We start from the raw sequence: 16,069 nt of genomic DNA, 5'->3' as shown, positions 1-16,069 counted from the left end.
TGGATTTACCTGCATCCCAGAGTAAACATCAACTCTGAGATGCAGGTACATGCAGCTTACGAGTCCCAAATAGGACGAGACGTGCATCAAACTGGATTCCACTGCTAGCCACCATCCATCTTTGCTTACCATAATAATTCCTAGTTGATGATAAGGTTTGTTTAGTATTTCAAGTCTTTTTGTTCTTTTACAAATATCTTTTTACTATTAGAGGGTTATTTAGAAAAATAACTTCAGTCATGGTCTTATTTTTTCTCACTCCATTTACTGCTTTCTTTCGTATTTAGAGAAGATGATGACGATGATGAGTTGAATGATGATGAAGATGCCAGTGATATGACAACTGTCTCATTTTCAAACTCTGCCAGTGAAATAAGACCAGTTTTTATTGTTAGTAAAGATCGTGAAACTTGTAGTAAACGCGCAGTTATAGGTGCTCGCTTGAATCGTCGTGAAGAAGAATTGAAATGCATTCGGGAAGATTTCATGGCCGCTGAACATGCTAGTGATCGAGACAGTGATCAAGAGATTGAATGGGAAAGACAACAACTTCAAAAGGCTATTATTAATCAAGTTCGTTTTCGTCTATTTTTCATCATATTTATTTTAAATATCTGAAATAAATAAGTGGAAAGCTTTTTCTTATTCCCTTTGTTCTACCATTGCTTTTACACAAATTTTTATCATTGTACATAGTAATTCTTTGTCCGAAATCGTGTACTGAAAGTATTGCATTTTGTTACTTTTTTAAAACCTTTTTTGTTACTCACGAGTAGGCAATTTTGATAAACGAAAACAAAATCTGAATGGTCACTATTCATTATGAAAATAGTTGGATAAAGTGAAGAAAACAAACTAGTCTTTTTATAGTTCTGGAATTTCAGTGTAATTTTACCGTAGATATAATACTTTCTCACTGTACAGTTCTAGTGACAATTAGATTCAAAGTACCTGAAAGAAACTAAATTGGGTTTTCGGGTTCCTGTCAGTTTAACTTATGTAGACAGTTAAGTACTATCCGATATAATTTTTTTCGTACTAAGGGAAATTTGCGTTCCAAATACCCTGATTATGTTTGCTTTAGATATATTTGAGTAGTTGTGTGTGACAACCATTTCCCGTTGTCTTTTTAGTTAGCTGGCATTTTGTTTATATGCCTCAAATTCAATGAGAATGGCTTGATTCTTTACTACTGCTATTGTTGGTATCATCGTCTATGTTCTCTCGTTCTCTTTCGAGAAAGTCTTCATCTTTTCAATTGTATCTTCATGTGTTCTATATTTCATGGAATTTCCTATTTGTAAACCTTTAATTATGTAACACTTCTAATGGCAATGACGGTAATCACAAGTTGTTTTGTGATTTCGATTCGTAAAATTCTATATATATATATTGTTCACCTTAAGTGTCTATGCTTGACCAATAAACGTAATAATAAGCAATCCAATTTACTCGTACAGTGCCAAGAGTAGGGAATCAGGGCTTCGATTGTGAATCAAGGTTAGGATAAAGAAAGCAATGTAGCCACATGGATGAGTACGTAGTCAGTTCTCTCATTACGAATCCCAAGAATGATTAATTTACTTCGAAGAGGTCCATAAAAGTATATGAAAATGTTACATACACTCTATTCTATGCGTACTCGTGGTTCGAATCTTCCAATTGATGTTTCAGACTGCTCAGTCTCCTTTAGTATATGTGCATCCTGTGCGAATCCAGGCACACCCAGCTGATGAGTTCAAAACAGGAGGCAACGTATTTCTTGTATCTTACTGCTACTCACCATCCATCCCGTGCATTATATTTGTTTTCCACTATTCTTTTATAAAAAGATAATCACTTCCTTATGGTCACTTTCCTGATCCTTCAAGTTTGTTCTCACTACATGTACCAATTTAAAACGTTTTCGTAACTATCATCATGTTTTACTTACTTCTTAACTAATTAAAAATTACCTGTCATCACGTACTAAATTTTATAAAAATTCAATAGACTCTATCTTAAATATTATTGATTCTGAAGTATAGTATGTCTCCGCCTATCACTTCTTGATTAAAATTAATGAGTTCTTAGTTGTGTCATTCTCTTTTTTTCGTCTAAATTTTCCTTTAGAATCCTGCTGTTTTAGAAGCTATTCAACCGATTCTTGGTACTGAAGATTCTAATAATACTACAACACTTGCAGATAGTACTATACTTGGTGGATTAAGCGTTACAGATATAACATTGCCAAAATTAAAAGATAATTTACAGGAGAAGTAAGCTTAATAAATTACAATAAACAGTTGATGATATATACAAAAATAATTTACCGTGTTATTCTTTCGATGGCCCTCCAATGCCCTGGTACGGCCGAGAGTGGGGAGAGTACGCTATCCCTCTCAAAATGCTCTCACATGACCACGCGTAATATAGCCTCTGCCAGGAAAGTCCTACTCACTGCCTTCTCGTGACATTACTGTTGTTTACGAAATTGAGAGGGGGAAAAGCGAATGTCCGTCGTTTTAACCGGGTTGGTGGACACGGTGAGTCCAACTAGGGGAGTTGGAAAACCCTGATTCCAAACCAACGGTGCATATGGGCTCCACGATCCTAAGGAAAAATGGCGTATGAACCAATTGTTGGTCACCGGCTACCATGAGACTGCATCTCCTCACGATGCTCCACTGCCTTGTGGATTAGGCCTTTATGTCTTCTATCTTAGTAGACCAAGGATATATAGTTTTTTATAGTAACCATTTTTTTCTTCAAGTTGGTTTATCTTTAAAAATATGAATATCTCCAATGTTGTTATAGGTCAATGGTAGAAAATAATATAAATACAGGTGAACCACACTATAATTTTACCTTTCACTCGTATAGTTAAGACGAAAGTCCACTTTTCGCCTTTTTAAACTCCTAGAAAACTTTAATATTTAGGGAAATTTTTATATTTATATTTCCTTTGAACTTATTTGGTTCAGAAAGTTGGGTAGTTTTATAATCCCTTAAACATAACATAAGTAATGACTTGTAGTTGGATAAATAAACTACTGAAATTCCATGGAATGATAGCTTACTGATTAGTTTATTCAACTGTTAATCATCAGACTACACATTCAAATCCTTTTACATCTACCCTCATCTTAATCAGTTCACATATTGGTAGATCGCTCAAGGCTAAGTTCATAGAACTTTACTTAACGAGAAATGACTTATATTAATCTATATTTCCACTGATGAGGTGTACATTTACATTGAACGTCATTAACAGTAATTTTTATGAGCACTCTATTTGCATGCAAACTTAATTTTAATAAAGTCATCATTTATCTGTTTTATAACACGTAAATTAAACGTCATTTATTTTATTTGAACACGTAAACATTAGTAGAAGGGGGCACCAAATACATATGCGTCACACAACAACAATGAGGCCAGTAGCGGTTATCGTTGATTTGTGTGAGGGCTGTAATACTGCCTGGCTGTTCAAACCGAAGCAGGTGGTTTCCTTAGAGGGCCACCCACCGAACCTTTGACGTAGAAGTCTAATCCACAAGGTAGTGGAGCAACTTTAGTAAATACACCCCCATGGCAGACAGTGACCAACAATAGGTTCATTCGGCTTTTGTTTCCTCAGGATCCTGGAGCCCATGTGCACCATTGATTTAGAATCAGGGTTTTCCAACTCCTTTAGATGGATCCTCCATATCCACCAACCCGGTTAAAGCACTGGACATTCGCTTTTCGTTCTCTCAATTTCGTACACAACATTAATGCCGCGAGATGGCAGTGATTAGGACTTCCTTGACAGTGGCTGTATACGTGTAGCCATGTGAGAGCATTTGGAGAGGGAGAGCGGACTCTCCCCACCCTCGACCGTACCAATGCATTCGGGGGCCATAACTAACGACAATGTATAATTGAAAGATACTTAGTCTCCCAGTTTTAATTTTTAACTATTGAAAAGAAACAAATTGACAGTATAAATCATTCACTACATTGGTGATTGAGTAACGCTCTCGAAATCATATTTAAAGGTCCTAGATTCAATTACTTTTCGAATCGTTGATATGAATTTCTATAGATCTTCAAAACACTACAAAATAAGTTATCCGTAATTCTGTTCAGTTTTCCATACTTCAATTAATTTATCAATTTCTGACAAATAAGTAACTGCATTTAACTCACAAATTATTATAGAAATAATTCAGTAGATTATTATTTTGAATAATTAGGTAGTGATAATGTTTTATCCGACTACTTAATAACATATCTGAAACCTCAATGAAGCGCTTGTTTTCCTTTCGAGGTTGTTCAGCTACACAACAATATGAATACGGATTTTATTATTTATTTATTTGAATACATAAACATTGGTACAAAGAGGCACCGAATACATATGCGCCGCACAAATCTCACTTGATTTGTTTGAGGGCTGTGATACTGCCCAGGTGCCCAGACTGAAACAGGTGGTTTTCTTAGAGGGCCACTCCCCGAGCCTTTGACCTAAAGGTCTAGTGCACAAGGCATTGGAGCATCGTAAGGAGATGCAGTCACATGGTAGCCGGTGACCAACGATTGGTTCATACGCCATTTGTTCCTTCAGGATACTGAAACCAGCCCATGTGCACCATTGGTTTGGAATGAGGGTATCCCAACTCTCCTAGGTGGACTTCCCGTGCCCACCAACCCGGTACAAGCTCTAGACGTACGCTTTTCGTCCTCTCAATTTCGTAAACAACACCCCCGCCACGAGAAGGTAGTGAGTAGGACTTCCCTGGCAGTGGCTGTACGCACATGGCCATGTGAGAGCATTTTGAGAGGGAGAGCGGACTCTCCCCACTCTCGGCCGTACCAGGGCATTTTGGGGCAGGTATCTTTAATAAGATTGAGTCACTGTACACAAATCGATTCCTAATTCTTCATCGATGTAATAAGCGCCTTATTGGTAATTACATTTTATCGATCTTATGCTAGAAAAACACGTACCACTTGGTTCACTATCATAAGTATATTATACTTGGCGGAATTCTTTGGTTTCATTTAATTGTTTTTGTACACCTAGATCTGATATTTGTTTATCACATCAATACTAGCATTCTAAATTACTTGTCGTTCATCGTCTGATTTAATTATTTATTGTTGTCATGGAATTATTTAGGGTTGGTAGTTTTTAATAATAATGTATCCTACTATTTAAGTGTTTATTATCATTATTATTACTATTATTACTAGATACGACAAGTTGAATCAATCACTAACCATGCACAAGACATCATTAGAAGAGGCGAAACGTGATTTAGAACGTGGCAAGATAGTAATTGCAGATGCTCGTGAAAAACTTCCTAACTTAGCAAAACAATTCATGTTCTATCAAGAAATGAAAGATTATATTGATGATTTAATATCCTGTTTCAACGAAAAGGTAGGTTAGTGTTGTTGTTTTTTCTTCATCCATACTGAATTACATCAAATAGTATTGGAATGATGTGTATTGTAAAGCATTGTGAATGTTTATTAGCGATACTGATTAGGAGTTGAGTTTGGTTTACATGTTTCTTTCCTTTCAAATATTGGCGTTCCAGTTGATGATAACCCTCAGAATTATATGATATACCTACTATCTACTTGTTAATCCAGTTGGAAATGGATTGGATTACCTCGTCGTTTATATTTTAACTGAAATTTGATCAATCTTGATTGGGATCTGAACTCAGTAGCTAAGTGGATAACTCCATAGTTTTTGCAGCGAACGGTACTGGGTTGGAGTCCCGGATTAAGTATCAACTGTGTACTCCAGGTATATCCAGCCGACGAGTCCCAAACAAGATAAAACACGCTTCCTGGATCTCACCACTTGCTACCTTTCATTCTGTTTGTCTATTGGTTGTCCATATGAACATCTTAGTATTCACTGATTAAATACCGGTTCTGAAATGCAGTCTAAAATCATACTGAAGCTAATAAGTTGACTACTTCGAATGAATGACGTCTTGTTTTGGGCTAAGACTATATTATAGCCATGTAAAATGTGAACGTTATCAAACCTTTACATTGATCAATTTAATTCAGCCAATATCTACAACCAGGCAATCGAGTAAGTTTTTAAACTCAGAACTTATTAGCAATCCCAAATCACTTGATAAGACTATGAACATTCGTCTAATGTGATCTGACCAGTTTATATTTTATGCTTATCCTGACTAGCTAAATGGTAGGTTGGGGACAAACCAAGAGAGTTTAAATCAAGGCATTAAATTTACCATTCCGTGAAAGCACTGACTATTGCACTGACCTTTGCACATTTCTGGTTTGCTGCACGTGATAACTGGTATGTAGTTGGTTGACGTAGTCTGGAATCGTCTGAAGTGGTGCAGTTATATTCATTCTTTATCTTACATACTTTCCACTTCTAACTTTTATTCTCACATGTTTAAATTTCCAGTTCAATAGATTTTTGTTTCTTCATGTTTCTCTCATTACATTTGTATCATGTTCTATGTTGTTTCAAACTGACTGAACTATCACATTGTAATCATTTCGTTAGCAGTTGCACATCAAAAGGTTTATTTATAACGACCCTGTAGAATATTTTTTATAATTTGCATCACAAATTGACCTTGTTTAGACAACCATCGAAAAGCGGGAAGCACTGGACAGTTGTCTCATCGTAGTGTGAGTCTCCTCAGTAGCTACGCATCCACTATTTTGCCGAGGTTTAAGTCCAAGAGGTTCAGATTTGGAGGCAAGCGCCTAGCCTTTCGACCAGTGAGTCGGGAAATCCAGTGGTTCGCATTTAAATTAAATCAATTCGTCATATTGGACAACTATCTACCAATGGTATTTGTGGGTAACTGCCTCGTATGATTTGGTTAAACCCCACTGGTCATGGCTTCTCATTAGAACTCCGAGAATTACCATTCCAAATGAGTCATTAGTGTGTATATATGTACACTTAAAAAATATCCTGATCTATACATTTTTTGTAAACCTTTTATAACAATATTTCAACAGATGTCAAAAATAGAATATCTGGAGAAACGTTCTATTATAATATTTCGTGAACGTTATGACAAATTAGTTGAACGTCGACGTATGGATATGAAAGATATGGCTGATACAGTATCTCAGCGTAAGTTACATTGACCTTTGTAATATGACTACATTATTGTATAATTATATGCCTTATAATTTATACATCTCACTTGGAAGTTTAAAGATACACATATAGGAATGCGGTCGAAAAAGACCATACAATGAATAAATAAACGAACAAGAATATTATTTAAGATGAGTTATAGTTCAATTAAAAGTACAGCCGGAAAAGGTTAAGCAAGCTCATTTCACCTTGTAAAGAGTGTGACAGAAAATTATGGCAGGATCGCCACTGGCTTTTCCTCTGAACTAGTCCTATACAGGTATTTTTCATACTAAGGCGCCATGTCATAAACCGACCACCTCTCTGCTTTTTCTACCAAGTCTCAACACGAGCCAATAATGTGTACTTTGAAAGCTTCCAAGATTACATTCGTAATATATGAACAAACCATTTAATTCAGTGTTTCGATACGTTTTCATACGTATCAATTTTGCAGAGTGTTAACTGGTTAAATTTCCAAGGTCTGTTTCCCCCGCTTAGATTAAACTGTTAGCCTGTCAATATAAATAACTCAATTTATCTTTTTCCGGTCTATATCAAAATGAAAATTAATTTAAAGAGCCTATTAAAAACAGGAGCATTGTGTAGCTAATCTTTACAACCTGTTTGGATTCTTTAATGACGTCTGTTAATCATAATATATATTTATTAATCCAAACTATCATAGCAAATTAATCTGTGTATCCATGATGGGATTGAAATCATAGATACTGTTATAACGTATGCGTTGCCTGTTTGATATATCGATTGCTTGCGCGTGCCCTCTTAATATATAAACGTCCAATTAGAGAGGTAGTGGATTTTACTGATCGGACGCAAATGATACTTGAAATCGTACGAACAGTCTTGGGTGCTATTCGGTCCTTCCTATCTGCCTAGCCCAGCCAATTGAGTCCAGAACACAAATAACAGCCTCGGCAATATGAATCATTATTTACAAACACACTGGGTTTTTATACAAACCAAAGTAATCAATAAACTGATTATAACTCAAGAATCGTATGATAATAAGTCAAAGGTCAAAATAAAGCTAATGATAAGAGAAATACGAATATGAATAGTTCAGTTACGTAATAATTGTACAATAGGAAATAGGCATATTACATTGATCCATAAATAGACCTAAAAGTTACCATTCGTAATTCACCGGGGGATATAACAGATACAAAACTATTCAAAACGAGAAGCTTACTGAATACTTACTATATCATCTAGTTTCTAGGAAACGACTTGAAGGTATCTTAAATCATGGATTGTAATCGAGGATACCTCTATGAATAACTGTTTCTTCCCGGTCTGTGACTTCTCATCAATGTGCGCATCCATGACCCCACTGGAGATCAAACCCGTGGTTGTCAGGTTTCGTGACGTACATGTCTCGTAGTTCACTTTTATAAATCCACTCAATCTCCAACATTCCACAATTATCACTATTCAGCATCGTTTTTGATACCTATGCCACTCCCGATATAGTTGATCTCCACTATCACGGCTTTTTACTATGACTTTGGGGAATATAATTATGTTCCCAATAGGAGTAACTAACTCCGTTAAAATTGTTAGTGTCAATGAGAAGCCGTCACTTATGGGGTCAATTTACCCATGTATGATGGCTGAAAACCAAATAGTCAATAGTAAATTTATATGCGACGCCAAAGAATGGTCACTAGAATAACAACCACTGTGCTTAAATACATTTAAATGACTTAGAAGTCGACTAGGTAGAGTATCTTTAGTGACTGTAAAAATGCAAGTCACCTTTGCGTGTGAGATTTTGGCGGGTAGAATCGTAAGTTCAAAGTTTTCAAGAATTGTTAACAATTAATATAAGTTCAAATAATTTAATCACTCCTAACAGACCAACTCACCGAATGTATTCGTTTCGTCCAATCCATGTTTACATTTATTAGATTTTCTGAATCAGTGAAATATTTCTGTATTGAAGTTTAAAACTCATAAGCACTTGTCTTCATTTATTAAATATTTATTTCCTGTTCGATGGATCCAAGAATAAATATTATCTTTTGTTTTATTCCCAATATATGCTTCGTGTAATTTCTCATTTAGCAACCATATCATCTACATGTGCATCTAGAACACCTGAAGAAGTAAAACTTTTTGAAGCCAGACGTAAAAGATGTGCTGAACGAGAATCCCGACGGTAAGAATATTTAATAAGCGCTAAAAGTATGTGTGATAGGTCGTATTTTTATTTTTTATCCCTATTATGAATAAATATGATATCGTCTATGGTTATTAAGTTAGAGATGTTCGAATTATAGTCACATAAACGATGTGAACCAATTGTAACCCAAATACCCTGATACGGCTGCATGTACATAGCCACTGCCAAGGAAGTCGTACTCACTACCTTCTCGTGGCGGATTTGTTGTTTGCAAAATTCAAAGGATAAGAAGAGAACATCCGACACTTTAAAGCGGGTTGGTGGGTACGGCAAATCCACCTAGAGGTGTTAGGAAACCCTGACTCCAAATCAGTGGTGTATGTGGGCTCCAGTATCATAAGGGAACAAATGGAATATGAACCTATTGTTGGTCACGGGCTGCCATGAAACCGTATCTCCTAACGTCGCTCCACCGCCTTGTGGATTAGACCTTTAAATCAAAGGCTCAAGGAGTGGCCCCCTGAGTTAACCACCTATTTCGGTCTGGGCACCCGGGGAGTGTCCCTTCTCGCATACAAATTGGATGGTAACTACTTTATGTGTCGCATATATATTTTGGGGCCCCTATGAACCAACGTTAATGTGTTTAAACAATAATAATGACGATGTATGACAACATTTCTACCATTCTTCATGAACTAATATAGTCAACACCAAAAAATCTCCCCCTTTATAAAATAATTTATTTTCGAAACAAAAGGCAATCATATTGTACAGCTGGTCTGTAAATGTAACTAGTAATTTTGAAAAAAATAGAAGAACAGTTAAAGTAACCAAGGGGAGAGAGAGGGCTGAGAAGTGAGAATTCAACTTTACTTATTCTTTAAGTTTGCATTCAATTTACATTTACATACGTTTTTTTCCTACCTTATTCAAATAGAATACGACGTCAACGTGCTAGAGAATTACAAAATCCTAATGTCATACAAGTTCATGTTGATGGAACTAGTACAGATGATGAAGAACCACAGGCTACAATTGTTAAACGTTCAGCTGATATAGGTTAGTATTTTTTTATGTGCATTTTTTCTGTTTGTTAATGTTGAATCGGCTTCCGGAGAACTTCAACGGAGCCTCCAGAGGCCCAAAAAGGAGCCGAAGAGCCTTAGCCAATCAGGGTATGATGGAACATTCTAGAGTTCCAGCGTGGCGTGCTACTATTGGTCGGTAGCATAAAATGTCGCTAACGGATTGGCCGAAATGTGATGTTGATTTAACAAACGCTAACATCTATAAATACCCATGATTTTCTGTACAAAGACGAACCCTGGAGTGAAGTGTTTCTCTCATACTTGCGCCTTCTCTCTGGTGTTCAAGTCGCTGAGTAGTTCTAGCCTGTGGGTTACCAGAATAGCTTAGGAAACGAATCTAGCGTTCAATTGACGAGACGTATCAGTTAAACATTATTATTTACAATCAGATAAATGATTTGAATTCAATCCTTCGGTCAAAAGTTTCAAAGATTTAAATCTACTCTTCTTGATAGCTGCCATCAGAATATGAACACAAAATGAATAGTTAAAGACTGCTTAACAGATTATAGAATACAGCTTAAAGGACTTAAAAGCAACTGTGTCTTCCTAAAACCCCGTGACTAAAGTGTAGAAGTAGTTGTGATGGACCAGAAAATCTACATCGACAAAATAACAATCCTACTGTCAGGTAATAACAGGTTTTATAAACACATCAACGAAGAAAAACCAGAACTAAAATAATCAAAAAAATAAGAAATTTCAGTTCTTAAGAGAATAAAGACAAGCAGTCATCTAAGTCACAAAGATATTTACAAGTGTATTAACCTACCAAGATCAATAATACCATGAATGAAGTGTATATTTACAATTGTACAGTTTTGAAAATGAATTCTCCGAAAGTAGAATTCATAATGGAATCTACAAATAAATAAATTGGGTTGTTTGTGGAGATTGTTAGTAATTTTTTATAGATAAATGAAATCATGAGTCAATTGAAGCTAGACCACCATGGAAAACCTGGAATCACTGGACGGCCATTTCGTACTATCATATGCTCACTAGTGACTGGCTCCATGAGCTATTTCCTGGAGTTCTAGTGAGAAGCAGTAACCAGCGGAGTTCAACCAGGTCTGTTGGGAGATATAAACTCACTGAAGACATTGGTGAAATGGTTGCTCAACTTGGTGGATTGGTTGAAGTTAGACATTAACACCGTTGGATACCGAGTCGATGGTCTATCTGTTAAGTCGGCTTACAGTAAACTCTATCAGAGCCTCCAGAGGCTCATAAAGAGCCCCAACCAATCAGCGATTAATAGAAGCTATGCTACTAAAATAACGAGATCCTGATTGACTGTTTAACACACTGCTACTATGGAAACTCAAGGTCTCTTAATTACTATAAAACCCCTATACTTTCTGCACATAAATAAATCCTGTAGTAAAGCGCTTCCCACACACTTTGTGCCTTTTCTCTGGTCTTCAAGTCGGTGTATAGTTCTAGCTCGGGGGTACGGAACTAGCTTAGGGAAGCGAATATAGCGTTCACAATCGGTCAGACGTAACAATTGGCTACAGCCTAGGTCAAATACATAACACTATCGGTTAAGTGCTCGCGTGCGAGACTGATAGGTCCTGGTTTCGAATTTCGCGAAGCGGGATCGTAGATGCGCACTGCTGAGGAGTCACACAATAGGACGAAACGGCCGTCCAGTGCTTCGAGGTTTTCCATAGTGGTCTAGCTTCAATGGACTCATGATTTCAACGATATATAAAAACTGAATAAATTGTTTATAGTATTTTTCCTTTCTTTCATTATTATGGTACTTCATCATTCTACATTGACATATCAAACGTAATTTTCAAAATGTTTCTGATATAAAGTATATACCGCAACTTGGTTCTTTCTCAATAATTCATAATAATGCATAAGCCAATTTGGCTTTTCAGACTCAATAGTTTGTTAGATAAAACACGTCATGGATTCTAGTGCTGGTCTGCCTTCTCGTGGAGGGGGTGCTGTTTACGAAATTCAGAGGACGAAAAGCGAATGCCCGGCGCTTTAACCGGGTTGGTAGACACGGCGAGTCCAACTAGGGGAGTTGGAAAACCCTGATTCCAAACCAATGGTGCACATGGGCTCCAGGATCCTGAGGGAACAAATGGCGTATGAACCAATCGTTGGTCACCGGTACTATGTGACTGCATCTCCTCACGATGCTCCACTGCCTTGTGGATTAGATCTTTAGGTCAAAGGCTCCGAGTGTGGTCCCCTAAGAAAACCACCTGCTTCAGTTTGGGCACCTGAGCAGTATCACAGCCCTCACAAAAATCAAATGAGATTTGTGCGGCGCATATATATCTGGTGCTTCCTTGTACCAATATTTATGTGTTTAAATAAATAAAATTAATAAGTACTAGTCACTATTCAACTCTATTTTAAAAAGAGGTTACATACAGTCTGTTGAAAATGAATTGAAAATACTTCACTGTATATATTGAACTTGTTAATTATCTTAACAAGGTTATTATTATTTAAATCATCCTAATTTTTTATTTTTTTTGTGTTATGAACAATTCCACATTGTTATTGTTTAGACGCTTTACTAGTTGATGCAAATGCTTTATTTGAAGATGTTATTGAAGAATTTTGTGAATTACCATTAATCCTTGAAAGATTTATAGAATGGCGTAATAAATATCCTGAATCATATCAACAAGCTTATATATCATTGTGTTTACCACAATTATTCAGTCCTATAATACGAATTCAATTGATTGGTTGGAATCCTTTAAATGTAAGTTACTTCTTTTCCTTTTTTTCTGTCTTTTATGTTTAAAAATGTTTTGAGTGTTTAAACCTCTTCCCAAATCACTTACACATGATAATTATTTGTTGGGGGCCGTTTTTGAACTACTGGGGAGGAGGAAAAGTCTTGAAAAGCGGGGAAAATATTGAAATTGCTTTGTTGGTTTGGCGTTCAATAGAAACATTTCATAAATTCCTAGAAGATCATTTGTAGCTCAGGTGGAGGATTTTGATAGAGTTTTGTTCTTCGGGTAGAAGTTTGTGCTGATGATGTCGTTCAGAATAACGACGAAGGCTCCACGATCAAACCATCCAGCTCAAAGAACAAAACTGCATCAAAATCCTGGAACAACTACGGATCTTGTGTTTTACCCTGATTTGATATTTATCGATTTCGTTACTAATTTTAGAATGCTTCCAAAAGATCGTAGAACACCAAAACTATTCATAAACCTATTTAACTATCCTTGTTTTCAATACCTAAATTAACGTTGGACGTAAAACTGTTGCCTTTTATCTTTCACTTGGATTTCATATGAAGGAGATTCTAGGGAACTAGATTCACTAGTTGTCACTGGTTTACATGCTAATGGTGACAGTAATTAATGATACGTTTTTGCTATAAATTAAATGGAAGTCAATACTCCTGTAGAAATCTTACCACTTGAACAAGTTAGTAGTTACTCGGACTTAGCATTTCGGCGTAATAACCCATTGGGCATTCTAAACAAAAAGTACACTTAATCTGAGTCCTGGCGTGTACATTAACACTAGGATTCAGATATATCCATCTGACAAGTCTCAAATAGGACGAAACACACCTCTTGAGTTCCACTGCTAGCTACAATCTATCTATTCCATAAGACTATTGTTTGTTGAAATTTCAATGTCATTATTGTCTTAATGCATGTAAACTGTTCTTTTTTTTTCTTTCTTAATCTTAGAATCATGCTAATCCAATTGAAGAAATGAAATGGTTTCAAGATTTGTTAGATTTTTGTAATCTTCCATTAGTTGACAGTAATAAAAATACAAAGTCAACTCCTTTAAATAGTAATAAAACCGATAAAAGCAAAAATAATAATAATGAAAATAAGAATGGCAGTAATCATAATACTAACAACTTCGATAAAACTTCCGGTAATCTTGATGATGATCTTCGTATAATACCAAAGTCAATTGAAAAGATTGTTTTACAACGAATAAATGGTAAATTGTTATTTTACTTATTTCATGTGTTTTCATAATTTTAATTGAATGTAAAGTAACGGGCTGAGTGGCTAAGGCGTTCGGTTGCTAACCATTAGATTACATAGTTCGAACGCCGTCCCACTTCGGTTTAATCAACCGGTAAATGAGTTTCAAAATTGTTCTGCAGGTATCAACGTCCCATCATCAACTTGGTCACCTTTATTAAATTGATCTCACGTAGATTTTGCTTTCTTTCTAGACAGAATTATCAATACTGGCTTAGGAAATGGCGAGTTACTAATGCCTCTGAAGAAGTGACTAACAGTTTCTTCTGTCGATTTCAAATATGCCTAATTGATTACTAGCATTTCTCTGTCATTGTTGTCTGTGCATTTATTTTGATTTGCTTCGTCTTTGATCCGATTCCTGATCTGATGATGGTTTTTCATTTCGATAAGTGACTGATCAATTGAATTTATTTGTTAGGATCTTTATCGCTTGATTAGTACCCTGACTGTTAGGTTTTCAAGATTTCCCTGGTCTTTATGTTGCTTGTTTTAATCATCCTCCAAAGTTACAAGTCTTCTCTGCTTGAATTTTTGTTCGTCAGTTATCACCAATCTAGAATCCTGCACAGGTATACATCGATCGAAGTTCCTATACCCATCACATTAGCGTAGCGTGAGAAAAGACTGGCAAGATATATAGCAAATTTTTATCAATGATAGTAAACAAATGACTAGACATTAACGATATGGTTTCAAAAGAAGGAATTAATTAGAAAAGTAAAAACTATAGGATTATTCTAGATCTAGAAGATTTTTCAGAAGAATGAATCTACGTCCCTGCTATATATTCTGGATCATGTCACCTAAAGTCTCCAAGTATTGATCACGATTATCACACTATCTATGATATATTAGTCAGTGAGTAATCGATTCAAATCATTTTGATCCATGCAAAACTGTGTGGTCAATCTGATTTTTTTTTTCAAAATTTTATTCCGCGTAATGGTTCGATTAAAAACGTCATCTACATGTTATCCATAGGATTAATTAACAGGTACTCACAACGATCCATTATAAACTGTCCTAGAAGTTTTACTGCTAATTCAGCCATCCGACAGTGTGTATTACAGTTGTCAAATTATAGTTAGCCTATCAAAACAGCTTTACCTAATGATAATACTACACTGTTGTTGAAGACAATCAGTTATTTTCGTTAGCATTAAAATTCAATGCTTATTCCTAGATCTAGAAATATTTCCACTGCCTATGTCACTGGAATAACTCCTCCGAAGTTTATTAAAGTTGAAATATCTTGGCTTGGGAATATACATATATATCGCGAGCATTAACAGTGCATAATTAAATGTATTGATTCCGGTATAATGCTTCCTGTGAATCGTTTTTCTTCCATAGAACTAGTCTCCGCTTCATGGGATCCTTTATCAGAGAAACAATCTTTACAACTTGTCAATTTAATGCGTAATTTATGCTCAACTTATCCAACAATTTGTATTGGTAGTCGTCCAACAGAAAAATTATTCACTTCCATTGTTAAACGTATTGAAAATACAATACAAGAAGATATTTTCATACCACTCTATTCAAAAACGTGAGCATTATTATTATTATCAGAAGGGGTTCTGTGGAGATTTCAGTAATTTCTTAGTTGAAATCATGAGTCAATTGAAGCTAGATCACCATGGAAAACCTGGAAGTACTGGACGGCCGTTTCATCCTACTGTGGGACTCCTCAGCAGTGTGC

General features: G+C 35.9%; 1 protein-coding gene across 1 annotated transcript in view; it reads left to right on the top strand.

Annotated features, from left to right (window-relative positions):
- Positions 1 to 5,245: 5,245 nt before the first annotated feature.
- The window catches only part of Smp_170250 (putative gc-rich sequence DNA-binding factor), a gene marked incomplete at both ends in the record, with an annotated part of 19,020 nt that continues 8,196 nt past the window's right edge, over positions 5,246 to 16,069 (top strand). The window contains 7 exons of the mRNA XM_018788991.1: positions 5,246 to 5,407; positions 6,997 to 7,114; positions 9,209 to 9,302; positions 10,207 to 10,328; positions 12,898 to 13,097; positions 14,053 to 14,317; positions 15,721 to 15,916. Coding sequence (XP_018654479.1) covers positions 5,246 to 5,407; positions 6,997 to 7,114; positions 9,209 to 9,302; positions 10,207 to 10,328; positions 12,898 to 13,097; positions 14,053 to 14,317; positions 15,721 to 15,916 — 1,157 coding nt within the window. The remainder of the gene's footprint in view (positions 5,408 to 6,996; positions 7,115 to 9,208; positions 9,303 to 10,206; positions 10,329 to 12,897; positions 13,098 to 14,052; positions 14,318 to 15,720; positions 15,917 to 16,069) is intronic.

This window comes from Schistosoma mansoni, chromosome W (assembly GCF_000237925.1).
Source record: "Schistosoma mansoni strain Puerto Rico chromosome W, complete genome".
Lineage (NCBI taxonomy): Eukaryota > Metazoa > Platyhelminthes > Trematoda > Strigeidida > Schistosomatidae > Schistosoma > Schistosoma mansoni.
Note: the sequence above shows the minus strand (reverse complement) of the source record. Positions and strands in the feature narration are given on the sequence as shown.